Source organism: Aedes aegypti, chromosome 3 (genome assembly GCF_002204515.2).
Source record: "Aedes aegypti strain LVP_AGWG chromosome 3, AaegL5.0 Primary Assembly, whole genome shotgun sequence".
NCBI lineage: Eukaryota > Metazoa > Arthropoda > Insecta > Diptera > Culicidae > Aedes > Aedes aegypti.
Genome location: NC_035109.1, coordinates 256,725,942 through 256,753,598, shown reverse-complemented (window position 1 = coordinate 256,753,598; position 27,657 = coordinate 256,725,942). Strand labels below are relative to the sequence as shown.

The 27,657-nt window shown below is 37.0% G+C and overlaps 1 protein-coding gene across 2 annotated transcripts; it reads right to left on the bottom strand.

The window, feature by feature from the left end:
• Nucleotides 1-156: 156 nt before the first annotated feature.
• On the bottom strand, nt 157-25,904 carry LOC5575329 (tryptase-2). 2 transcript variants are annotated; one of them, XM_001655656.2, is made up of 3 exons: nt 25,760-25,904; nt 6,294-6,557; nt 157-1,278 (listed from the first exon to the last, which is right to left on the bottom strand). In XM_001655656.2, exons 2-3 carry the CDS (start codon nt 6,531-6,533, stop codon nt 232-234), a joined length of 1,287 nt encoding a protein of 428 aa, XP_001655706.1. In that variant the 5' UTR covers nt 6,534-6,557; nt 25,760-25,904; the 3' UTR covers nt 157-231. The 2 variants fall into 2 exon arrangements, with proteins under 2 accessions (XP_001655706.1, XP_021705368.1); XM_021849676.1 differs by lacking the exon at nt 25,760-25,904 and adding an exon at nt 25,511-25,632.
• Between the last annotated feature and the right edge of the window lie 1,753 nt (nt 25,905-27,657).

The window sequence follows — 27,657 nt, the reverse complement described above, 5'->3', positions numbered from 1 at the left end:
CCAGTGAACGAAAATACTTCTTTTTTATTTGCTTATGAAGTCATGCAATTTAAAAATTGATATAAAAAAATCAGAAAGCGGTGTTTTTTCGAAGTCTTTTGAACGAGTTAGATGCAATACTGTGATATGGTATTATATTATTTTAAAAATGAAACGTCAAAATTTACTCTGCATTCCAGAGGTTTATGTTTATTGCTCTACCAGTAGTGTAAAACATATTTATCGAAATCTCTAAGCATACGTATAATGTTTTGCTTCGACGTGGCGCTGCGATAGTTGCTGATCTATCCAATCTCTGAAAACTGCAACACTGGCGTAAACTCCAGGGATACCCTTCTCACCGCAGCCAATACCCCAAGCCACAATACCAGCTTGGTAGTAATGGGTTGGACTTCCAGGTACTGGACATACGAGAGGCGATCCTCCGTCTCCACGGCAGGTGTCTTGTCCTACTTCTCCTCCAGCACACATGAAGCTCTTGTCCAGAATAAATCGCATTCCCAGCCTAGTGGTACGCATAGACGATTGGCAAGACTGGTGAGGAACCACCGGCAATTCAACCTTCTTCAGAATGACCTGGTATTTGCCTTCCTTTCCAAAAACATTTTTACCCCATCCAGAGGCGAAACACCGGCTGTGATCAAAGTTATGGTTCCTTGGTGGCAGGCAAACTGGCTGGACGTTTTCAGCAAACTCGAATGGTTCATCCAAGATCAACAGTGCAATGTCGTTGAACAGTGAACCCTTGTTGAAACGCTCATGAATAATCACTTCACGCACACGACGGTCATGGTGAGGATACAGTTCATTTCTAGTTTGAGTGTCCCATTCACCAGCGCGTACCAGCAAAGTGTCCTGCTGTTTGTTCGCAACACAATGGGCGGCAGTGAGGATCACATTGGGGGCAATCAGGGAACCACCGCATTCGTAGACGTTCAACGTCGAGTCCATGACCTTATCTTCCCGCAAAACAGCAACCATCCAGGGAAATTCACCATATTCCGATTCACCATTCTTGTTGCCGGTAATTCTGAATCCAAGACCGTCGGCATTACGCATACCACACGAGTATTTGTTGCCCACTGGCGGGGCCTGAGTATAAGTTGGAGGTGGCTCCACCAAAACTTGTTCCTTTTCGCAACAAGTATCTAGATAATTAGCACATTCGTTTTCAACGGTGGAGTCCTCTCCCACGCGAATATCGATGATGCCAGTGCCGTCTGTGATGATCTGATTATCGTTGCACAGGTAGTATGGGACGCAGGTTCCCTTGCATGTCTGAAAAGAAATTTGAAAAATTCCCAATAAGTTACGGTCAAATACATTTAGTTCAGAACAGTTATTTGATGTGGTATACACTACTTGTTATAAATACGGACTTACTAAAAAAAAGTATTGCAACACTCAGTTGAAAATTGAACCACCCCCAAAAAAGTGTAACATTACCCCAAAACAGGTAAATTCACATTGCCATATCTCGAGAGCCTTTTAATTTGCAGAGAAGCGATCTACAGCAAAATTGTTCAGCAGGTCAAGGACATCCGGAAAGTATACAGTTTGATTCGCAATTTTTCAACTAGGGGACGCTTGTGAGCATATAAAGCTGAGCATTTTAAGCATGCATCTTAGAACATAATGTGCTAATGTCCACAAAAAAAAAATGAGCATTCTTATCAGTGAATCAGACCTAACTTATTTAATGATGAAGTGTATCAGTAATGAATTACTCAAATATGTAGTATATAAGCCCTGAATCTATAAAAAAATAAATTCGTTCTGAAACACTTAAATAAAGAGTGAATTAGACATGACTCACTTTAAAATAAAGTGAATCAGTCCTAAACTGCTTGCACATGAAGTAAATCAGACCTGAATCACTGGAAAATGAACAAATAATCAAATTGCACTTCAATTTGGCCTCCGTACTGATATAGTGCTTTTATAGAGCTAACATGTCCTATATTACACGTTAAACAGCCCCATAAGCTCAATAAGGCAAATTAGCGGGCAAGTGGTTATTTGGGTGCAAATAAATGAAACAGAATGACCTAAATTCCTGGTTAATCGAACCTAAAGCACTTGAATATCAAGTAATGTTTACCTGAATTGAGTGAATATAAAGTAATTCAGCATCACTTGAAAATGAAGTGAATAAAGCATAATCCACTTGAAATCACTTGAATACATATAAAGTGAATTAAACCTGAAAGAAGATTTTTGCAAATCATGAAATGAATAGATAGATTGGCGTCGCAAGGGAACGACAAGATTGAAATTTTATAAGGTATTGAAAATTGAGCAAGCCATCGAAGAACCAGTAAGCATCGAAGCGTCCTGACGGAAAGAACACACATGATATCACTATCAGTCATCGATCGATAGAACCGTTCGTGTGATTGCCAACAGTATATCAAGCGTGCGCTAGAATAAGGGCATCAGTCGCATGATCGAGTTCTCTTCATAGATCCTCTCTTCAGTGAATACAGGTGACAAGATGCATGTTTTTTAGAAGTTTTTCACTTCAGGATGTTTAGCAGCGATGCAATCTTGCGTCCCAAGGTGAACAAATGCTGACAAATTTGCATCTTGTCAGCTTCATTTATAGAAGAGAGGATCAATGTAGAGAAATCAATCGTGCGACCATTATTATGATCATGTTCAGATATTCCCACCTGTTCTAGTAGTTTATATTCTGTTGAGTAAATTTTCGAGCAAACTTATTGGGTGGTATGGATAAAAAGCGTTGAACTTTACTACATGTAGCATCTACTCAAAAACATAATTCACAAAGTTTATTACACTTTTGGTATGAATAGAAAACCTTTTCGAACATGTAGACAAACAGACGTCAACATGATCCATCGACCAACTTTTCAACGGTCGATTCAAATATATTGTAGATGTTTAACCCACCACCACCCGCAGCGCTCGCATCGTTTTTGATCGTGTTTGACGGCACACTACCATCTGTTAGGCTGTCTGCCAAACACACCGATTTTAGCATTGGACTTACATGTTCTCTCAACTATGATTTTGATCGAGATTTGTTCTAAGTGTTACGTCTGTTTGACAGTGCTACTACTTTCGAACATAAGCAGTGACTGATGCTGCACGTTAAGAAAATTCCATTTAGTGTGCAGAGTGATGCTGCACGTTAAGAAAAATCCATTCAGAGTGACGCTTAAAATCAATAAAATCTAATCCATATTAAGGGGATGCCAAATTTGTCGCCCGACATGTGAATATATGAATATTACTACATTTCCGCTATACATCGCGTAATCGAGCATGGACACAAATTCATGTAAGTTATGTAATTTTACACGATTTGAAGTATTAATTTGCGATAAACTCCATTTATGTGTATGTGAATTTTATAATGATTCAACAACAAAGATTTTTCTGAAAATTTTTGAATTTTAGCTTAAAAGCTGTATCTTATTAAGAGATCTTGAAATTACAGTCACGTAAAATTATTAAATTACTAGACTTTTTTGATTCCAGTACTGAGATTCTGGTATGAAATCCGAAAATCTCAGAAATACCTTCTCAAAGATATTAAATAATTTCATAATATCAATAACTGAATTAACTGCCAAATTTTTAATATTGCCACAAGAATCCCAGAAAGGCTTTCATAATTCCAGAATTATTATAATAAATCTCAAAGGTCTATCGAAATCCCAGAATTTCCTAAAAAAAATCTGGAATTCCAAAGGAAATCCGAGAATATTTGATGTCACAATTCTCACGTAAAGTTCAGTATACGTTATAAATACCTGAATTGACAAAACTTCAATCTAAAGAAAGATTCATCTCTTCTGAACATGGAAAATGTTCGGCAAAAAATAAAGTTTAATAAAAAAATCGAAGAAATATTTTATCTCAATTTGGAGCCATTATTGTTTCAGAAAGGACTAAACACATTATGCGTAACTTTTTTTGAGTTTCTTCTATGCGTGTGTTTTTATTGCAATCAAATTTGATTGAATTTTTTTTATTTGATCGAGTTTGGTCAAAATTTGAAAAAGAGAGGAGACAGCTGTTTTGTTTCCTTGGCTTCTTAAGTTTTCTTTTCTCATGTTTGGGTTCTGTAGAATGTTTCGGAAAGCAAAAAAAGGGTCAAAACTATTTTCACATTCCATTTGTTATGAAAAAGATCATAAAATTTATTTATTCAAATAGCAATTTGAATCTTATCAACAATGTTAAAGTAAGGTGGGGCAAAAGTTCAACCTTAGTGGTATAATCAAAGTTTCCAGGAAAACAATAGCAGACGAAACAAAACAAATACCATACAGCGAACCTTCAACATATTGGCTATAACTTTGCTGAACAAACTTGTGTCAAAATATTTACCCATTTTTAGTTATAACAGTTTCAAAATTGATTGTCTTAAACGAACTTTTGCCCCACCGGTGGGGCAAAAGTTCGAATCTAGTGTGGGGCAAAAGCTCGTTGGCTAAAGCACAAAATATCAATACTTTTATGCCAGGCATACTTCATACCAGAAGTAAACTTATGTTTGCTGAAAAATACACACTAAATTTTCATCAAAAAATGCCCAAAACAGGGTTAATTGTAAAACACCCAAAAAATAGCAGTTTTTCGCAAAACTAAGTGAAAATGCAAAATTTTTGTGACATTTTTCGCACGATCTGGTAAATTTCGCTAAATTTAAAGATAATATGTAGATTTCAGGAAATTTGGAAAAATTTCCATGGGTTTATACATGGATCGAACTTTTGCCCCGCAGATTCGTACTTTTGCCTCGCTATGGGCCAAAAATTGATCCCAACTATTTATGGAAAAAACTAATACACGTCAAAGCATCCTTATGATAGGCCTAGAAACGCCCTTACATAAAATATTGAAAAATATTTTATCTTCATTTGGTTCCATGCATCGAAAGTTTGACCAAATATTACAATATTTACATCGAAAAACAACAAATAGCCATAACTTTTCCAAATCTCAATCGATTTTTATGATATTTGGAGTGAAAGTCTCTTACTTGAATAGCATTCGAACCACCATGACATTTATAAGTTTTGTTTTGATTTGAGCTAGAATTCTTAAAAAGAAACTCTTGCTCCACTCGAACTTTTGCCCCACTTTACTCTAATTAGTCAACGATTTTATTTGCAAGAGCCTCGGAAGGGCATAATAACCACTGGAAGCATTGACGTGTCGGTGTCTTAAAAAAATCCTCACTTTTCAACCGTACCCACTTTAAATTTGGCCAAGTTTAATACTCTGTACAACCAATGTGCGCTTGATGACAGCTTCGCTATAACTTTTGGGAGGTCGCAAACAAAACCAGCTGTCTCCTCTCACTCAGGTCAAAATGTGTGTTAAAGGTTGATAATTATATTTTTGTTGGATATATATTAATATTGAATTTTATCAAATAGATTCAGTTTTAGAATAAAATAATAACGAAGAGTGAAATATTTTCTTAGAGTTTCATATTTTCCTGAGAAATAACGGAGTAAGAGCAGCTAAAAAAACTAGGTGACTAATAGCATTAACCACAAGATATTTAAAATATAACCCTATGAAATGAACGATATTCTAAATCATGTTCGACGATTTTGACGTAGATATATGGGGAGAACAAACAATGCAAAATTCATATATTGCACAACAAAGTAACATGTTTTCAATCTTTGTTGCCATCTTCGAGTCTAGCGAAGAAAAGGAGTATATTTTTTGGGTGAAAAAATCGTTTAGCCTAGGTTCAAAACATGCATCAGTCCTTAGACATAAATTTAAAACAGCATATTGTTAAGTCAATAACCGGTCAATGAAAATGAACTTGTACGATCTAAAATCTTGAGCTCTGATGGTAATTTTGCATGCAAAATAATTTATTATAAAAGAGATTAAATATTACGAAACAATATAACAAATTGGAACACGAGTCATCACTTACACCCTACTGCACATTAGGCTCTTCGTTATCAAATGAAACTGAATTCTAGCATGCTTGTTAGAAAGGTTATCAACTAAAATTCAGTTTGACCTAGGCTTGGATTAAAATTTTCTCAATCTATGTTGTTTGTCATAGGCTGACAAAAAAAGTCATAGCCTATGTCAAAACAAACGAAAATAAAAACTTGTCTTTACAAATATAGGGTAGAAGTACCAATTATGGCTATAGCACCTAGATAAAGACAAATAATAAAACTACAGCTCAAATGTAATTTAACGCAGTATTCAACCCTATTAGGAGTTTAACTTACTGTATGTAAGGTGTTTAAACAACTAAAACTTTTCAAGTTTTTACTCACGTATTCGGGTGTTGGTTGCGGTTGAGGTTGAGTTGGAGCTGGAGCTGGACGCTGTGCTGGTGGTTGTGGTGGAGCAACGGGAGGTAGTGGAGCTGGCGTTGCAGCAGCTGGGTTATTGTTGTTGTTGTTGTCTGGATTGTTGAAAACCGACTCAAACAGAGAGTCGAGATCGTCTTGAGCATATGCCGCCCCGGCCAGTAGCACCACCAGCGTAGCGACGGTGGAATACCGAAGCATCATTTTGATTGCTAGATTATTATACTTCTGAAAGAAAAAAAATGCGAATTATTGCTTTTGTTAATGTCAATCGCGGATTTAATGATCGCGATTTATGAACGTGGTTCCAAAGTGGAGAAAAAAATAAAGTTTGTCCATTATTATATATGTAAATGTAACCAAAACAAAAAAAAAGTTTTTATTTATATGGTTCCATTAGACCAGTGGTCCTCAGCCTAACTGCTTGGACGGGCCACTTCAATGGTTTTAAAACATGACACGGGCCGTAAGTTATATAAGATTAGGGTAGACAATCTTTGCCGTCAAATGGAAAAAGTCGGCGACGAAGCTGAAGAAAGAATCGTCTGTCATTCAAGCGTTGGATGACTATTTGCTGCAGTGATCCGTCAAATAGGCTTTGCGTCATGACGAACAAATAAGCTTCCTTCGCTATGGTAGAATCTTCGTTCGGGAGCTCTGTGCTGACAAAATATCAATCTTGTCGTCGACAGATTAGGGTCGATGTACCGATAGCCGCATAGCTAAGAACAAATATTCATATAAAATCGAAAAATAGCGCTAGCGTCATTATTTTTACATCATCCGAAAGCTTTTCATATTGGTTTTGTAGGAAAAATACGAAAACTACGAAAACTCACATGTTTGTATTTATTATCGCTTGTGCCACTAAAGGAACAAATGTGTCTATAGTAGCACTATTTCTATTTTTGTTCCTATAGTAGCACTAGCACCACGGCGTTGGCAAAATACAAATCAAACCCGTATTTTAAAAAAAAACTTTTATATTTTTCCTCTAAAGTGTGGATCAAAAGCTTTCGTTTGATGTATAAAAAGTTCTTAATTTATCAATAATTTCGTATAATAAAAAATAGTTTCTCTCAGTAGTGCTACTATAGGAACAATAGGTTTACTATAGGCTCAAGGGAGCTCAAATTTTAAGCAAAACTAATTTTTTCGATCATTTTTCGAACAAAATCAAGATGTGTATCAATGTTACTTAGATAAATAGCTCCTGACCTTCATGTCAAAAATTATTTTGAACCGTTTAATAGCGAAACGGCCGTAAAAAGCCACTAGTGCGACTATAGGGGACTGTCCACTAAGGGAACACTGACCCTATAAGCTTTGTTGGAAAAATATAAAAATAAAGCACAAACAAAAAAACGCAAAAACGTTAAAACCCGACCTCTAAATCGTCAAGTCCACGCGCTTACTAACAGGGCTATTGTAGAACAATGAGGAAAGCGGGTTCAATTGCCAAAACAAGCAATTCTGTGATGGAATTCGTTATTTGGTGCGTAGCTAGCGAATATACAACAAACGCCTCCTTCTTTAAGAAAGGGGATCAGAAGGAACTAACATCGTTATTAACAGTTAAACTTAGTTGAAAACTTTAGTCGATGATGAAACACCGCCCATTCGGGCAGAGTTGAACACCCTTAGTCTTGTTTACGACGGATCCAACTTTAGATTGAATCCTATTCGTTCGATTCCGTGGCCCACTTTATTTTTCTGGCGTATTAGGGAATGAAAAACGGTTTTCGACCGAAGAAAAGTAGGAGTGATTATTGTGGAAGATGATGTTAATTTTATTTCATCACAATTGCCAACACTGGTGAGGATTCATTTGAACGACCTCTTATGTGACTATCCAGCTTTTTACGCTAGCTATAAAACTGAAGGGGATGATTCGATTTTGACATTTCTTAGCTACGAATTTTATAGTTAGGCCAAACGTGCTTATTCTGCGCGGCGCGGGAGGTGAGACGAGTCGAATGAGGTGACAATGGTCGACTCGCTCCCATTTGATTAACATTAGTCGTCTCACGTCACTCGAGGTGAGAACGACTCGTCTCGACTCACACGCCGCGCAGAATAAGCACAAAAGTAGGCTGTAATTTGGGATTGTTGATTCAGCTGTCAACAATTTTCACGACGTTTGTTTTGCGACTGGGATTTCTTCAAAATTTACATTCTTAATAATTTTATTTTTACAGTTTTAGGTACCACAGAAAGCTTTCCCGACGCTTCAGAAGAGACTATATGGAAAAGGCAAAGGCACAATATTGTACCTTGAAGAAACACCTAAAAACATCGTTTTGTCCACCACTTACTACCACGGGTAGCTCGCGGAGTAAAACTTCAACTGGCACTACCAAGTATCTAATATTTTGCCGCAATGAAAATTTTATGAAAGCCGCATTAGAATCAAATTTATTTTACAAAAAAGGGGACTGAAAAAGTTACAAAAAACTACGGAGATGTATTTGTATAAAGACAGTTAGGTGTTAGATTGAGGTTTGTTTGGGGCATAGACCATTTCATTTGATGAAGTATACAGACAGGTACGTGATTGTGCGCATATTAGGGTGTTTTATGTATTTTGGACAGCCCGTTACGCGTATATAATTTAGTTATTGTAAATTTTGCACCCTATCGGACGCGACGATTTGTAATCGTCGCCGGTGAAACCGTCGCCAAAATCGTCGCCAGCCAAGCAACCGCTGTGTATTTGACATTTCACCAGTCTTACCAACACAATGGCAAATCACCTCCTTTGATTTATTTTCTGGCATTTGACGTTTTACCAGTCTTGCCAACATAAAGGCAACTCACCTCCTTTGATTGATTGGCTGGCGACGATTTTTGCAGTCTGTTCGAAAGTTGGAGGCGCGTTTTGTTGTGAATGAAACAGATAATACTTACGGCAAAATCAAATGGAGGTAATGCTTTGTCCAAATTACATAAAACATCCTGTGTACAATAGAAATTCGTTATCTATAAAGAAAATTCTACTCGTTGATTGAATTTTCTTCACGTCAAAGCTCAAAATGGAAATTGGAAATACGATATATTATTTCATAAGAACCATACGGCTGTGCGTTTTTGTGGATAAAAAAACAGCCCCTGTCTGTCACTCAAGATTCACCCCATGATAGATTTTCAATCAGTACGCATCATTTGACATCGCCGGTACTTTTTTCACAGGTATTCGCATGTTATCCGCCTAAAATAGCAAAAAATGATTATAATAAATGAGAAAATAAGATTTCAATCATCGTTTATTAAGGGGACACGGGAGACCGTGTTATTTTCTCTATCTTTCGTCTCACTCTAACAATAATCATCAAAACTTTGTGGAAGCAAATCTCGAGTTTTAGTGAACCGATGAAGCTGAAAATTTATCGGGTTGTGCACTACATATATAGAATCATAGTGATACATTTTTGCACCGATATATGGAGTGGATCTTGGGATTTGCTTCTTGAAATGGATAGGGTGATTATGATGACGTCCCGTGCGGCCTTAAACACAAACTTGAAAACTTTTGACATATATTACTTTTTTGTTTTTTGTCACGCTTACTTTGATCCAGTTATAAAAATGATTATGGTGTTTGCAAGGAATGTCAGAAATGGGTGATTCCAAATTTATAGCAAACCAGCGTAAAAAGCTGGATAAAGATTTCTGTTCTTATAACAGGAAGATTTATGGAATTTCAGGCAAAGTAGATGACATGAAATATCTTAATTCACATAAATATCAATGATTTCTTCAATTTTGTGAAACTTTAAATATTTTCAAAAAAGTCAAAATTCAAAACCTACCTAATACATTTATGAGAAATTTCTGAGGTATCCGGTCTTTTTTTGAAGACTAGGATACATTGTAAAGCCTTAAACGCTGAACGGTTCTGGGAAGTCATGAAAGTTTTGGAAGTTTGAAGCTATTTTGAAGCCCTTAGTCTGCCGATACATTTTTTTTTTGGACTCGAAATAACTGTAAGGTTTGAGGAATTTTGGGATGTTAGACAAAATTCAAGCTATTCCTGAGCAAATAAACACAGTCCATGCCTCATTATTTCCTGCTCGTCAATCAATTGTTGGCCATGTAGCAAAGCAGACGAATGGCCCGTAATTTTAGTAGTCGGTTGCAAGAACATAAAAATTCAACCGTTGTTATCAATAATTCACTACTTGCGGGCCACTTCACATTGCTATCCAAAATTTGTTCGCGGGGCGCACAAAACGCTCTCGAGGGGCGCATGCGGCCCGCGGGCCGCAGTTTGGTGACCAATGCATTAGACGATATCGAGTAACAAAACATCGACTCATGGAGGTTTTACAGTGTCAATGCTTCTACTAAATTAACTTTTATGTGTAACAAATTTCATTCGTTCCAACAAATCTGCGGGCTATTCTACTGGTCATGCTCTTCTAGATATAGAAAAAGCAATCGACAGTGTTTGACATAAAGGATTTATTGTAAACTGAAAAAAACTAAAATTTTCCTACATACGTTGTTATAATAGTCCAAAGCTATCGGTCAAATCGTACACCTCAGGATAATTATCAAAACTCCAAGTCTGAAAGGCATCCTATAAGAGCTGGTGTTACTCAAGGCAGCATTTTGGGACCAATTTTGTACAATATTCTCACATCTGACTTACATGAGTTGCCTGGGAGTCAAAACCTTTGTTGCGGATGACACATGCCTCTCCGCCAAAGAATGAAGCCTGCGTGTGATCTGTAGGGTAAAAGTACCGGTTTTGGCCAGTCTAATAGAAAATGCCAATAAAAATTATACGGGAAGCCGTTATTATACGACAAATTTGTCAAATACAAGTTTTCAATCCATATTATGAATTTAAAATATCAAAACTGAGCTAAAACCATTTTTTCGCTTTGAAAATCTACCACCAGAACCAGTTTCGGCAAGATATTTAATTTCAGTTCCTAAATTGACCAATCGCATTGATTTCTTAGGAGGGTGGCCAAATTAAGAGTACTCTGGTCAAATTAGGTGTATGGGAGTCAAAATTATAAGGAAAATGAATTGTATTTCTTATGTTTTGAATTGATTTGGACGAGTAAATGAATGTAGCTCTGTCAGGTGAATGTGATCTACTGAATACAATAGGATTCATGCGGATTGCCTTTGGTAAACGATGTATAATCCGCTATGGCTACAACTGGTGTATGACCAAAACCGGTGCTAGGGTAGGTTTGGATATTTTTTTTGTTATACTTGCAATACTTTCCTCATACTTCTATAACTCAATTTAAAATATTCTTACATACACCAAAAGCTCTATTTGTAAACATGTTATTACGATGAGCAGAGTTCCAATGAATTTGTCAGATGAAGTTGAGTATCAAGGGCTCACGCTAGATAAAAAATAACTTTTACAAATCACATGTAACAAACATATAAAATGTATTATTGACTAATTAACAGAAATCCAAAACTTTGTCTTAAGTACAAACTTTTGATCTTTAAACAAATTTTTCAGGCCAACCATGTTGTATTCTGTATCAATATGGTTGCTATTGTAATATCAGAAAGAATGTTCTGTAGAGGATTAAAATTAAAATTTTGTTAATTATTCTGAAGCTTCCTCTCTGGTATAGAACCAATGAGTAGTACTGTTAAATGTATTTTTTTTTTGCAAAAATCAATTAATTGTAGCACTCTTCCATGCGAAATATAACATCAGCAAATAGTACCTACCGATAGTGATTCGGGAAAGTTCACCGGGAAGAATATTTTCCGATGACTTTTTCCATGAAGAAGGATAATATAAGTAATATTTAATTGTCAAAGTCACGTGATATTCATGACATATAACAGCTCTGCCAATGAGTTACATAGAATATCCAATGCTAAAACATCGGAACAAATGTCGAAAAAATATTATTCCGCGGCGGGCCAAACTGTTAATAACATATATTTAACGAAGAAAACACATTTATTTTAAATTGACGAAATAATTGATTTTAAACATCCTACGAAGGATTCAGTTAGAATTTTCACTCAGTATTCTTGCAAAGGAGTTGTGTTTAAGAGTATGTCAGAATTTAGTTTATGAATCGTTGGATATTGTACCATAAATTTAATATTAAAAACATATCAGAGATGGTATAATAATCCTGCTCGGAATTTTGTAATAGACCCACCCACTATTATACTAAAATCCTGCCTAGGATTGTGTGAAAATCCTGCGTGACCTTTTGCAAAAATCCAAAGCAGCTCTCAGTAAGAATTCGTTCAGAATCTCAGAATCTCCATTTTAAATTTCTGTTCTAAAATCTGTGTGATATTTGTACAGGATTCAAATTTGGTCAGGCATTCACAAAGGATTACTCGCAAACCCTGCTAAGAATTTTGTGGAAAATTTGATTCTGAGAAATTCTGCTTCTGGTTTTGGGAGACTTTTGTCTCAGTTTTCATTTTAAGTTCTACACGTACATGGTTTTAGAAGAATTAAGCCTTTGCGATGCTATTTTGTTCGGCCAATTTAGTCTTTTCCCATCATATTTTAATCAAGCTTGATGATGTTCAGTTTTCCCTATCAAATATTATAGGAGGTGATGGTCTTGTAATCTTTAATAAATTATTGTAATTATCAAAATACATGGTTTCTCATTATGAACCTCAAATTAATAATCTCAAGCTAGATTTATGTGTTGATTAATTTAAACGCTCACTAACTGCAAATAAGAGTGCTGCAAATTTTCAAGTTTTATCAAAATTTGACATTGCACTATTTACAATCATTCATGATATCAGAGAAATTTACAAGAATTGAAAACTATCATAGTGATTCACCTTACTGTAATATTAGTTTGAAATTCGATCGAATTATTAATAATGATCTTTGGTATTTTGAATAGGTAGAATAGTCAATGGGGCAGATATGAGAAGAGTCCTAAAACTCTTTGTGGGCTGCCCAAAATAACGCCATGGGCCGTACATTGTGAAAAACTGAGCAGGGATGCCTTTGTAGAATTAACAATACATTTCAGTTATATCAGTTGAAAGAAGATAAAATGTATATTCTAATACGACTCTTATTTTAAAATTTAGATGAGCCAATTTTTACAGCCTCAAGTTTAAGTTAATGGTTGGTAAATAAAACAACAACAAATAATCTTAGAAAATTGTATAAGAAGTTAATTTATGCAAAATCGTCCAAAAATAAGCATAAATCAAAATAATATGGCACATTTTTTGGGGCTGACGCCAAATTTATTAACCTTCCTGTTGCATTCAAAAAATGTTACACTTAAGGCATTCCGGGTCATATTGACCCGGATTTGGCACAGTAATATCGCAGGCATTTTTCAACAAAATTTCAATGTTTTTATACTCAAAATAATCGTTAGTTCATAAATTTTCGGAATCTGGGCCGGACACAAGGATTGACCGTGTTTGGCCGCTCAGAATCGACGCCGAACAGATCAAGGTTTGGCCATTTTTGTAAGGGCATGCTTTTCACGATAGGGGTCGTGAAATTTATCAGTTTTGGTTTACAAATGGATGTATATGTAGAAGCTTCCTATCAGAACTGAAATTATTGCTACTATCAATCATTTTGAGCATCTAGATCTGTCTGGTGGCCACGGAACAGGACTCAGAGCCCCCAGACAGACACCAGAGATATCCGGATATGTGGTCAATTTACACTTTCCGCAGAACCCAAACATGCGACATATCAAAATTTGCAGAATTTTATGAATAAAAAACATCTAAGGGAATTTTAGCTGTCATAAGCCATATTGACCACGTTGTGGTCACAGAACCGGTTCCAGAGGCCCCAGCGAAGTGGCCAATTTTCGAATTATGTACAACCCAGCCATGTGACATATCAAAATTTGCAGAATTTCATGAAAAAAAAACTTCAAGCAATAATTGCTATCCTGAGCCAAAATGACCACCCTGTGGCCACGGAATCTGTTCCAGAGGCTCCGGTAAGCTGGCCAGCTTACGGATTATGTACAATCTAGCCATGCGACACATCAAAATTTGCACATTTTCTTGTAAAATGCGCTTTAGGCAATCCTAGCTGTCTTAAGCCAAAATGGCCACCCTGTAGTCACAGAACCGGTTCCATAGGTTCCGGTTAAGTGGCCACTTAACGGTTTATGTACAATCGAGCTATGCGACGTACCAAAATTTACAGAATTTGGTGTAAAAAAAAGACTTCAGGTAATATTAGCTGTCCTAAGCCAAAACGGCCAAAACTCTGTGGCCACGGATTTGGTTCCGGAGACCCCAGTGAAGTAGCCAGTTTACGAATTGTGTGCAATCCAGTCATGCGACATATAAAAATTTGGCACCACTCATAAATTGCGTAACATTTTTTGGCCAATTTCGACACCACCGCCCCCATCGTAGCCTGTTTCGCATACCTTACCTAAAACATGGTTCGTCGCAAAACCGTCGAATCCCTTCTCACCACTAGAAAGCTACGTCATTTGTAGACGAACCCCTTGTAGAATTTCAGGAAAACAAACACTGCAGGTAATCATAGCTATCCTGAGCCGAAATAGACTCACTGTGTCTACGGTAGCGGTTTCAGAGGCCAATTTTGGCACCATGCCGAAAAGTTTCATGTTGCCTAAATCGAACCGTGTCAAAATCGAACGGTTGTTTCAATAAAACATCTATCACCGTAATAATGATCACGAATTAAATTTACAGTAGATAGGCATCATTTTGCCTAATTTCAAATGCTTATAATTTTATAAAAAAAAAATATTGAATTGGATGCATCTGATACCAGTCGACCGCAAATTTGGTCTAGTTTGTATGGTCAAGCAAGTTTGGAACTCGCTTGGCCATGTATATTGGCCACCGAGCGCCAGAGATGTTCCCGGTTCCCTGAGGTCATTGCCAAATGACATTTTTCATGTCGCTTGTTATTTTTGTGTGGTGTGAAGTGGTATAGATGTTTACATTTTCTCTAGAAACTAGAACTTATAGAAAGTTAAATGCCAGCGGACGCATACGGATTCGTTGGAAATCTTCCGAAATATGACCATTTCCGTAAAACTTGTTCCGGAAAATATGGTCAGTCATGTATTTCCAATCATGTATATATTGTCCGGAGCTTTATCCATGTAAGCATCAAGCTTCAAGATGATGCTCTCAGCAGCATATTCAGAACTTTTTGACGCACTGACTACATTATAGTAGGTTCCGGGTGCCCTGGGGGAAGTGGTCAATTAGGAATATGAGCATCAAACTTCCGAAGGTATTTCAGAACCACCAACTGCCATGATCAATATATAATAGGTTTCATGTGCCCCGAGGAATGTGACCAAATATAAGTATTAGGTACCAATATTTTAGAAGGTGATGCTTCTGAAAACACTTCCAGAACCACTGGCTCTAGTGGTAAACGCGCAGCTATTCAGCAAGACCAAGCTGTGAGGGTCGTGGTTTCGAATCCCACCGGTCGAGGATGTGAATTTCTAGCGGAGTACTGTGGATATCCAGTTTTATTGTCAATATTTCTGACAAAATTTTGAGGATTCTGAATTCCCGACCAGACGGAAGAAACAAGATTATAACAGAATGTGTTTCCCTGATATGATTTTTACATCACCATGACAACTGGTGTAAACATGTAGCATTTGTAGTTAAAATAACAAAAATTCTAACAAAATTTGCACCACAATAAACTAAAATATAACAAACCCTGTTACATTATATCAAAATTATTACAGAATGTGAACAAAATAACAAAATTATTGCAAACTATGTCACTGTTCATGACATCGGATGTTATTTGCAACAAGCTGATATATTCGATGTCAAAAATAAAAGAAATGTTGTTATAAATGTGTAACTTAAAATATAACAAGTTGAGAACAAAGCCATCTGGATAACACAATTTTATCAACTTCTGTTATTTTTAACTGATGCTGATAGGAATGTGTTATAATCTTGTTATGTGGTTCTAGTCGGGTAGGTTTACAGCGAAATTCAGAGATTGCTAGTGGCAGCCTGGAAAGTCCTTATGAATTTTTGAGACTTGATAATTTTCCGCAAATTAAAGTTTTTCTGTATTCTAACACTATTTTGACGATTTGTTCATTTCTTGAATAAAGATCACTTATGCGATTATGGTTTTCACATGGTCCATGTGTACAAATAGTATACATAAAGCTTATAAAACATCACGGTATTTCCAATACATATAAGATCACTTCTGTAAGAAAGCAATATTATTTTGCTGATAGTATTTTACGAACTATTATTGTCTCTGACAACACATTCTTATATGAATTTATTTTTGTACTTCTTAACTTGCAAGTATTTATTAACCTCAAAACAAGAATTTGAACCAGTTACCCCAAATAAGAATGATTTTCAAATATATATCGAGTTATGGAGAGAAAATTACCTCTTACGTGACCTCTTGTGGAGAAATCGATTTATAGAAATATCGACTTTTGGAGAGCACGATGTATGGAAATTTAAAGGTACTATCGAGATATAGAGGATATCGAGTTAAAAGTAGAGATGGTCGGGTTTCACATTTTTCAAACCCGAACCCGACCCGTACCCGACTTATTTGATTTCTTCAAACCCGGACCCGACCCGAACCCGAGAACATAATTAAAAAGCAAACCCGGACCCGACCCGAACCCGAAAAATGTTTGCTGTGTAAACCCGAACCCGACCCGAGACCCTAAATTTTTTTGTAAGAAAAACCCGAGTTTAAAAAGATGGTAAATTAATCGTTTTTGATGCATAGGGAAGCTTTTAGGTTGTTACTCTGTTCACAATTCTCACCAAACCCGACCTAAGCCCGACTCAAACCCGACTTTTTGTAAGCCCGAACCCGACCCGTACCCGATAATTTTGTAGCCTTCAAACCCGACCCGAACCTGAACCCGAAACCTTTCAAATTTTCAAACCCGAGACTCGACCATCTCTAATATCGAGTTGTGGAGAGTGGACTGATAACATCAGTAACATCAAATATTGATATATCGCATGGGTGAATTCTATGGAAAGTATAAATTGACTACATTGCCGGGACCTCTTGAAAATACGGAACGAATTACATGGTCACAGAATGGCTGATACATGGCGCATTACTGCTTAGATTAGCTTAGATGATTTTTTCATAAAATTCTGCAAATTTTGATATGTCGCATGGTTGGATTCTATGGAAATGGAAAATTGGCCACTTTACCGGGACCTCTGGAACCTACGGAACCTATTATTTGGCCATCGAGTAGCCAAAACATGGCCCAGGGCTGCTCAGATTACCTCGGATGTTTTTTTACATGAAATTCTGCAAATTTTGATATGTCGCATGGCAGGGTTCTATGGAAATTTCAAATTGGCCACTTTACTGGGACCTCTGGAACCTACGGAACCGATTATTTGGCCACCGAGTAGCCAAAACATGGCCCAAGGCTGCTCAGATTACCTCGAATGTTTTTTTACATGAAATTCTGCAAATTTTGATATGTCGCATGGTTGGATTCTCTGGAAATTTCAAATTATCCATTTTACTGGGACCTCTGGAACCTACGGAAGCGATTATTTGGCCACCGAGTAGCCAAACATGGCCCAGGGCTGCTCAGATTACCTCGGATGTTTTTTTACATGAAATTCTGCAAATTTTGATATGTCGCAAGGCAGGATTCTATGAAAATTTCAAATAGGCCACTTTACCGGGACCTCTGGAACCTACGGAACCAATTATTTAGCCACCGAGTAGCCAAAACATGGCCCAGGGCTGCTCAGATTACCTCGGATGATTTTTGAATGAATTTCTGCAAATTTTGATATGTCGCATGGCAGGGTTCTATGGAAATTTCAAATTGGACACTTTACTGGGACCTCTGGAACCTACGAAACCGATATTTGGCCACCGAGTAGCCAAAACATGGCCCAGGGCTGCTCAGATTACCTCGGATGTTTTTTGCATGAAATTCTGCAAATTTTGATATGTCGCATGGCAGGGTTCTATGGAAATTTCAAATTGGCCACTTTACTGGGACCTCTGGAACCTACGGAACCGATTATTTGGCCACCGAGTAGCCAAAACATGACCCAAGGCTGCTCAGATTACATCGGATGTTTTTCACATGAAATTCTGCAAATTTTGATATGTCGCATGGCAGGATTCTATGGAAATTTCAAATTGGCCACTTTACTGGGACCTCTGGAACCTACGGAACCGATTATTTGGCCACCGAGTAGCCAAAACATGGCCCAAGGCTGCTCAGATTACCTCGGATGTTTTTCACATGAAATTCTGCAAATTTTGATACGTCGCATGGTTGGATTCTATGGAAATTTCAAATTGGCCACTTTACTGGGACCTCTGGAACCTACGGAACCGATTATTTGGCCACCGAGTAGCCAAAACATGGCCCAGGGCCGCTCAGATTACCTCGGATGTTTTTTTACATGAAATTCTGCAAATTTTGATATGTCGCATGGCAGGGTTCTATGGAAATTTCAAATTGGCCACTTTACTGGGACCTCTGGAACCTACGGAACCGATTATTTGGCCACCGAGTAGCCAAAACATGGCCCAAGGCTGCTCAGATTACCTCGGATGTTTTTCACATGAAATTCTGCAAATTTTGATATGTCGCATGGCAGGATTCTATGGAAATTTCAAATTGGCCACTTTACTGGGACCTCTGGAACCTACGGAACCGATTATTTGGCCACCGAGTAGCCAAAACATGGCCCAAGGCTGCTCAGATTACCTCGGATGTTTTTCACATGAAATTCTGCAAATTTTGATATGTCGCATGGCAGGATTCTATGGAAATTTCAAATTGGCCACTTTACTGGGACCTCTGGAACCTACGGAACCGATTATTTGGCCACCGAGTAGCCAAAACATGACCCAAGGCTGCTCAGATTACATCGGATGTTTTTTACATGAAATTCTGCAAATTTTGATATGTCGCATGGCAGGATTCTATGGAAATTTCAAATTGGCCACTTTACTGGGACCTCTGGAACCTACGGAACCGATTATTTGGCCACCGAGTAGCCAAAACATGACCCAAGGCTGCTCAGATTACATCGGATGTTTTTCACATGAAATTCTGCAAATTTTGATATGTCGCATGGCAGGATTCTATGGAAATTTCAAATTGGCCACTTTACTGGGACCTCTGGAACCTACGGAACCGATTATTTGGCCACCGAGTAGCCAAAACATGGCCCAAGGCTGCTCAGATTACCTCGGATGTTTTTCACATGAAATTCTGCAAATTTTGATACGTCGCATGGTTGGATTCTATGGAAATTTCAAATTGGCCACTTTACTGGGACCTCTGGAACCTACGGAACCGATTATTTGGCCACCGAGTAGCCAAAACATGGCCCAGGGCCGCTCAGATTACCTCGGATGTTTTTTTACATGAAATTCTGCAAATTTTGATATGTCGCATGGCAGGGTTCTATGGAAATTTCAAATTGGCCACTTTACTGGGACCTCTGGAACCTACGGAACCGATTATTTGGCCACCGAGTAGCCAAAACATGGCCCAAGGCTGCTCAGATTACCTCGGATGTTTTTCACATGAAATTCTGCAAATTTTGATATGTCGCATGGCAGGATTCTATGGAAATTTCAAATTGGCCACTTTACTGGGACCTCTGGAACCTACGGAACCGATTATTTGGCCACCGAGTAGCCAAAACATGGCCCAAGGCTGCTCAGATTACCTCGGATGTTTTTTTACATGAAATTCTGCAAATTTTGATACGTCGCATGGTTGGATTCTATGGAAATTTCAAATTGGCCACTTTACTGGGACCTCTGGAACCTACGGAACCGATTATTTGGCCACCGAGTAGCCAAAACATGGCCCAAGGCTGCTCAGATTACCTCGGATGTTTTTCACATGAAATTCTGCAAATTTTGATACGTCGCATGGTTGGATTCTATGGAAATTTCAAATTGGCCACTTTACTGGGACCTCTGGAACCTACGGAACCGATTATTTGGCCACCGAGTAGCCAAAACATGGCCCAGGGCCGCTCAGATTACCTCGGATGTTTTTTTACATGAAATTCTGCAAATTTTGATATGTCGCATGGCAGGGTTCTATGGAAATTTCAAATTGGCCACTTTACTGGGACCTCTGGAACCTACGGAACCGATTATTTGGCCACCGAGTAGCCAAAACATGGCCCAAGGCTGCTCAGATTACCTCGGATGTTTTTCACATGAAATTCTGCAAATTTTGATATGTCGCATGGCAGGATTCTATGGAAATTTCAAATTGGCCACTTTACTGGGACCTCTGGAACCTACGGAACCGATTATTTGGCCACCGAGTAGCCAAAACATGGCCCGGGCTGCTCAGATTACCTCGGATGTTTTTTTACATGAAATTCTGCAAATTTTGATATGTCGCATGGCTGGTTTCTACGGGAATAGAAAATTGGCCACATTTCCGGGGTCTTCCAAGAATGGCTAAACCTTGATCCGTTTGTCGCCGATTCTAAGCCGTTAAACCCGGCCAATCTTAGATGAACCTCCGAAACCGATTATTTGACCACCGAGTAGCCAAAACATGGCCTAGGGCTGCTCAGATTACCTCGGATGTTTTTTTACATGAAATTCTGCAAATTTTGATATGTCGCATGGCAGGATTCTATGGAAATTTCAAATTGGCCACATTACCGGGACCTCTGGAACCTACGGAACCGATTATTTGGTCACCGAGTAGCCAAAACATGGCTTAGGGCTGCTCAGATTACCTCGGATGTTTTTTGTATGAAATTCTGCAAATTTTGATATGTCGCATGGCTGGTTTCTACGGGAATAGAAAATTGGCCACATTTCCGAGGTTTTCCAAGAATGGCTAAACCTTGATCCGTTTGACGCCGATTCTAAGCCGTTAAACCCGGCCAATCTTAGTTTACCGCTCAAATTCATAAAATTCATGAACTGACGATTTTTTTGAGTATAAAAAGTTTGAAATTTGGCTGGAAAATACTTACAAAATTACAATGTCAAATCCGGGTCAATATGACCCGAATGCCTTAAGTGTCACTTTTTTTGTGGCGCCCTTCAGAAACATGCTAGAAATTTGATTTTTTGCCAAAACACAGTTTTCCAGAAAATAGGAAAAGTCACAAAGTTTCAAAGCGCTAGATGGTTCCGTTTAAAAGTTACAAGTGCTCTAAAGTCGGTTTCGGGTCATATTGACCCGAATGCAACAGGAAGGTTAAAAAAAACTGATTGTTATCTGTAAAGAAACAGATGCCTTAGTAATCACGATGGATAATGTTTCATTTGAAACAAAAATACAAATATTTTGAATCCATAAAAAAACACTTTTGAGATAACATGACAACTTGAAATTTAAGTTTGTCTATGAGGAAACACTATTTAAAACAATAAGTATGTCAAAGACACATACGAAACGAAAGCTTTGTTCCTAGCCTTTCATTTGAGCATGAGCATGATTAAGAGCTCGCAGTTCCAACTTTGGTACTGCAAAACAGCTGTACTTACACAGGGAACCAAAAGACGCTACCCAGGATCAGTAGCTCTCGATATTATAACAAACAATACCGGCGCCGGCTGCGTTCGAATACAGGTCAATTTGGGGATGGGAGGGAAATGTTGACGTTTTACTTGCTTTATAGAAGCCGAGGAGTCCTCTGCACTTCCACAAGCAAACACTGGGTTTGGATATGGGAAATGATTCGTTTTGGTAAACGATCAAATGTAATTTGAAATCAATACGTGAGCATACAGTATGGCCCATAAAAAAATGCGAAAATTGTTTGAATGTGAATCTAGCATCCACAAGTGCTATTTTCATTGTTTTTGATAGTGAATGTAATTTATGATTATCGTTGTATATTCTGACACAACTTCGCTATCCAGGACAATTTTTGTAATATTTTTCTTACTGTCCTAAATAATATACTAAAGCAAATAAGTTCAAATGTTTTGTCCGCCCAAAGCCAGAAACAGCGTCTGATTGTCGTATACTATGATTATAAACTTTCCACCTTCAAAAATCACACTTTATTTTTGAAAACTTTAGTTTGTTTGGTATCAGAGGATGGAGGAGTTCTTGAAGAATGTGTTTTTCATTATCACAATAAAATATTTTGCCAGGGTCATAGTTCTGAGTGCATTTGCGTCTTATAGGTTTGATATGCCTTTATTTTTTGTTAAGGTTGAACAAAAATTAAATACGGAGGCCTTTAACAGATTTTTGAGGATGAAATTTGTTCCTACGGTTAGAGACAGCTAATATCAATACTAGCTCATGGGTTTTGAGCAAAACGGAGCCGCTTATCACACTTATATGAACGTTCAATCAAAGCTCTCCCAAATGAGCCATTTTTTCGAAAATATGTTTAAGTCTCCCACTACCCAGGTATAAACTTATTCTATCATTTGATATGGGCGTATGCTGGAGACAAGGCCTGTGAAGAATCCCACGCCATCGTTGATGTTTTAGAAGCTTTCATTACAAAGATATTGAACTCGACGTCCGCATGATAAAATTTGAGGGTATGCTTCCAATTCCTATCTGGTAAGGTGAAAGTAACAGATAAAAATCATATCCAAAGCGAAAAACTGAGTCTAAATAGATTAAACAATACAAGTAATGAATAATATTTATGTTTCATTCACATTTTCTATGTAAAAACTACCATAAAACATGATATGACGATTTTCGCATTTTTTTATGGGCCATACTGTACATATTAGGGTGCGGCTTATTTTTCAAAAGTTCTCAAAACCAAAAATTCGTGTGCTCTTATGAATTTAAAGCATATTTAAAGAGAAATCTCGAAGTTTGAGCTATAAATATTAAAATTTAAAGGTGGCGCAAGCGTTCTGAAAGTAAATTTTCAAGTTACAAAAAATGGCCTTCAGTGAAGTCACCATAACTTCATTATTTTCAAACCAATTTTGAAAATTTTAGCATCATTATTTTCAAATCTATAAATAATTCATAAAATCTTTGTAGATATCAAATTTATCTAAAATCAAAACTAGTCTAAGTTAAGAATAGTTTTCTTAAAAATGTTCCAATTGTACTAAAACCGATTTTTTTTCTTCTATAAAACTTAAGTTAATAAAGCATCTTGTTTTAATTACGTTTTAATTTTTTTCATGTGCAAAAATACTACTGTTTCAATTTTTTTCAATCCATTTTGAAGGTTTAACAAACACATAAAAAAACAGTTTCAGCTTTAAAGATAATGTTTGACTGAAAAATAAAAAAAAACATCTGTTATTTTTCGTTGAAAAATCATATTTTTGTGCAATTTTGTGGAAAAACTTGGTCAAAACAATGTTTTAGTGAAATGTGTTGTATTTACAGTTTGGAAACAATTGAATTAACTTCAAAAGCATGTAAAAAGCTTTAGAATCGATTGATCATGCATGAAGCTATTTTCAAACATAGATATTTTTTTTTTGTAAAATTTGGAGTAAACTATTTTTAACTAGAACTAGTTTTGATTTTAGACAAATTTGGTGCCAAACAAAGCTTTTATACATTTAATTTTGAAGGAAATGAAAAATAACACAGTTATATATATTTCACTGAAGGTCATTTTTTATCACTTGAAATTCACCTTCAAGTCACTTGCACCACCTCTAAATGTTAATATTCAGAAGAACAAACGATTTTTTGAAATTTTTTAAAAATAAGCCGCACCCTAATACACATGGATGAGCGATACCGATAGTGCGTTTACGTTTTCGCGAACCGGACACAATTGACACGGATTCCGCCGTTTGCACACAAAGGAGTATGCAACAGATTCAACGGATCAAATTATACTTAATGCTGATAATTTAATAAACACTTTACTCAAAGTGTTAAAAACTATTAGAAATCATAAAACTTCTCTCAAAGATGTTGCATTACGATATTAGTGTGACTACTTCAGGAAGCCGATTGAAAGGCCTTTGCTCTTAGCCTTCCATTTGGTGCTAAACCAAAAATTTTTTTTAAATATTTTTTCTCGATTTTTAGAACAAACTTCAATGGGATTCCAATATTTTGGGTAATCGTTACCCAAAATTTATAACGGAAAATAACTCCAGTCCAGGCACTGCATCTGTATCGATCTATGATCGGCAACGTTTCGAAGATTGTATTAAGGTCTCTGTGGGTTCGAATTACACCGATTGTGGATCTTTTCGGGATGAAAATTACCTCAACCTCCCAGGGCATACAGTATGATGTCGCATGATAGAAAACACATGCAACTGAGGTAAAAAAAAAAACTGTGAAAGTACTGCTCATAGAGCACTATGCCAAGAAACAAGCTCTGTCCTTTGTAACGTAGCACCAGTAGAAGAGAAGTAGTTGTCAAGATATCCGCCCCTACTTCTAGCATTATGAGAACTGCTGTCAGTAAAGTATTGAATAAAAGTTTAATTTGAAGAACTTCAAAAAAATGATACGGTACAGTCAAAATATAATTTGTTTAAAAAGGCAATTAACATGAGTTATAAACTTATCAAACGGACTCTAGGCGGTTGTAGATTGCAAGTTATTCTTCACTAGCCTTATATTGAAGCTTGGATGGATAGACGCATTTCTCGCGAAACTTTACTAAAGGACCTATCTAACATTGAGAGGCTCTCTTTGTTTACTTTCTCTTTAATCAATAACGGAGTCAAATTAACATATTCTGTTGCGATTTTTGTATTAAACGCTAGTCAAGGAAACTGCCTTTCGATCTGTAGTGAAAAACTTTCCAAAAGCTTTAGTATTTCACTGTTATAATCGAAAGAGAGCGAGAGAGGAGAGAATCTCTCATTTGTACATAGGTCCTTTAGTAATGTCAAGCGAGATTTCTCTGTAAGTTACTGCATTGGGATAATGTTAATACGTTGAATACATTTAGAAATTCAAATACAGTTTAATACTCTTAAGTAATACTATTTACATTCCTACTAGAATAGTGCTGATTCTTTGGATTATTATTGAAATATAAGGTAAGATCACTTATTCGGATGAAAAACCACACTACTTTTTTACTGATTAAAACAAGAAAAGTTCTTCTAATAGCAACGACAGATTTCCTCACAATGTTTGTTTTCGAATTAGTTATCATTGAACCTGACTCTTTTAGCCCCAAATGACCTCTCAGAAATCGTATGTGTTCCAAACAAAACTGATTAAAATTAAAACTGAAAATGTTCTGACCTCAGCTTTTGCCAATCGATGTTATCTCAATAAACTCGTTAAACTTGAAATCACTATCTCACCACTGAATGATTATTGATTCATTACTATTGAGAAGATTTGATATGCTATCATGATTGTGGAGATATATTTAATGCAAACTAATCCAGAAAAAATGATGCTCAAACCGGTTGCACCGCATAACAAAGCGATCATTTAATCACCACAACAAACATCACCAGAACAAATATCCTAACAGAATCTACTTACAATTGAGAACAGAGGTAGCACGCTTCACAGCTCACACACGATTAACTTTAACTGTCGGTAGATCAAAATCATTTAAGCCAACAAACCTGCTGGCAGTGGTGATGAGGCTACTTTTCGGTGGTTCCCTTAACCGATCCCGCAGCAACGGCAGTCGCCGAAGTCGATCGGGTGCACGATCACGCAAACAACCAACGACACAAAACGAGATTTAGTACGGTCGTGGTACCGATTCCCGTTACCTGATTCATTCCGGTTTCAAATCTGTGGAAGTAACACTGTCCATCTCCCTGAAAAGTTTTTTGTCTCATTAAATTAAATGAGACCTTTCGGCTAACTTCTGAAATAGCTCGTCCTAAGATGTGCAATAATTCCGTCCCTCTCACAAGAATCGGCGCCACACCCTATATAATGATCTTGAAAACAACCACCGACCGGGACAGGTTAGCTTCGGCGATTCGGCTTATCACCGCTTTTGTGTGTGTATTGTCCGACTGTGATAGGTCTACGGAGGAACCGGTAGCTCGGAAATTCGATGGGATATCCCCATGGTTGTAGAAAACCCGGGGTACCGCAACGGAGGAAAATAGCATTTGCTCTCTGATGATCATCATCTGCCGGTTGTCGTATCAAATCGGTTTTATGATCAAGTTGAAGCCATAACATGACTCTTTCCGCTGGATGCAAATTTATTCTAATATATAATTTTGTTCGATAATGATAATTGAATTGCTTTGAATTAAAATTGATATTATTTCATGAGACACCAATGATTACAATAAAAAACATGAAGAAGCAAACAATGAATCTACTTGCTTATCTAATAGTCTTCCAAGAAACTTTTCTGTATTGCGAATTGTCCCAATTTCAGTGCTGTTCAACTTTTCAGATTTTATGCATATCAGTATAAGTTTGGCATCATACTTCTGAGAAATATTTCTTTAATTTGTATGTGAGAAATATCAGCCTGTTGGATTGTGAAACACTATGAAATTCAAAAATATGATGGAGCTATCAAATACATTTAGGTACATTTCGATGCGAATAATTTTTAATTACAGTGGGATTCCGTTTTTGGCATGCTCCGTTTTTGGCATGCTCCGATTTTGGCAACAAAATGGATCCGTTTTTAGCAACATTTTTCAATACCATTAAAATTTGTAAATTTTTGTAAATATTATCGTGTCTGTTGCTTTAGTCATTTAAAAAGCATGTCAACTCCAAACCGATTACATTCCAGAGCTTCATTTTCGTCGATATTTCCTCAAATCTCACCAACTACTAAGAACTCGCGTACGCGCTTCTTTATTTCAGAATGTTCATTGGTCATACATTAGCAACGTTTCATGAGGCCAACAATCTCTACCAGTATCTCAACTAAAGACCAATCTCTTTTCTTAGGCATTCATATTGAGTGACCAGCCCACTTGAGTCTGCCAGTAGGTGCTAAAATTAAAAATTCTGTTCTTCAGATTTGGAACAGCTTGTTTGAACAAAGCACCAGCACCGACATAAGATAAACAAAAAATCTAAGAATCTAAACTTTCAATAAATTTCATTAAATAACATGACAAATGCGAATACAGTCCAAACTACAATTTATTCTCAATAATATCATTGAAGCGTGCGATAAATATGACTGAGAGTATTTTAACTTTTTGTCTGTGGTATTGGTGTATATATTGATCTTTCTGAGTCAACAATTTAAAGCTACGTTCCTTCTTTTCTATAGACTCTGTAAGGCGTTAGATTTGTTAAGAGACGATCCAGAATTCTGTACAAGATTGTTAATCAAGGATACGGGTCTCGTTATCATCAAAATTTTCCTTACGAGCTGAGTCTATGAGTATCCTAACTGTAACCAGGAGAATCCTTAAGGGGTTCTTGGTTCTTGTGGGACT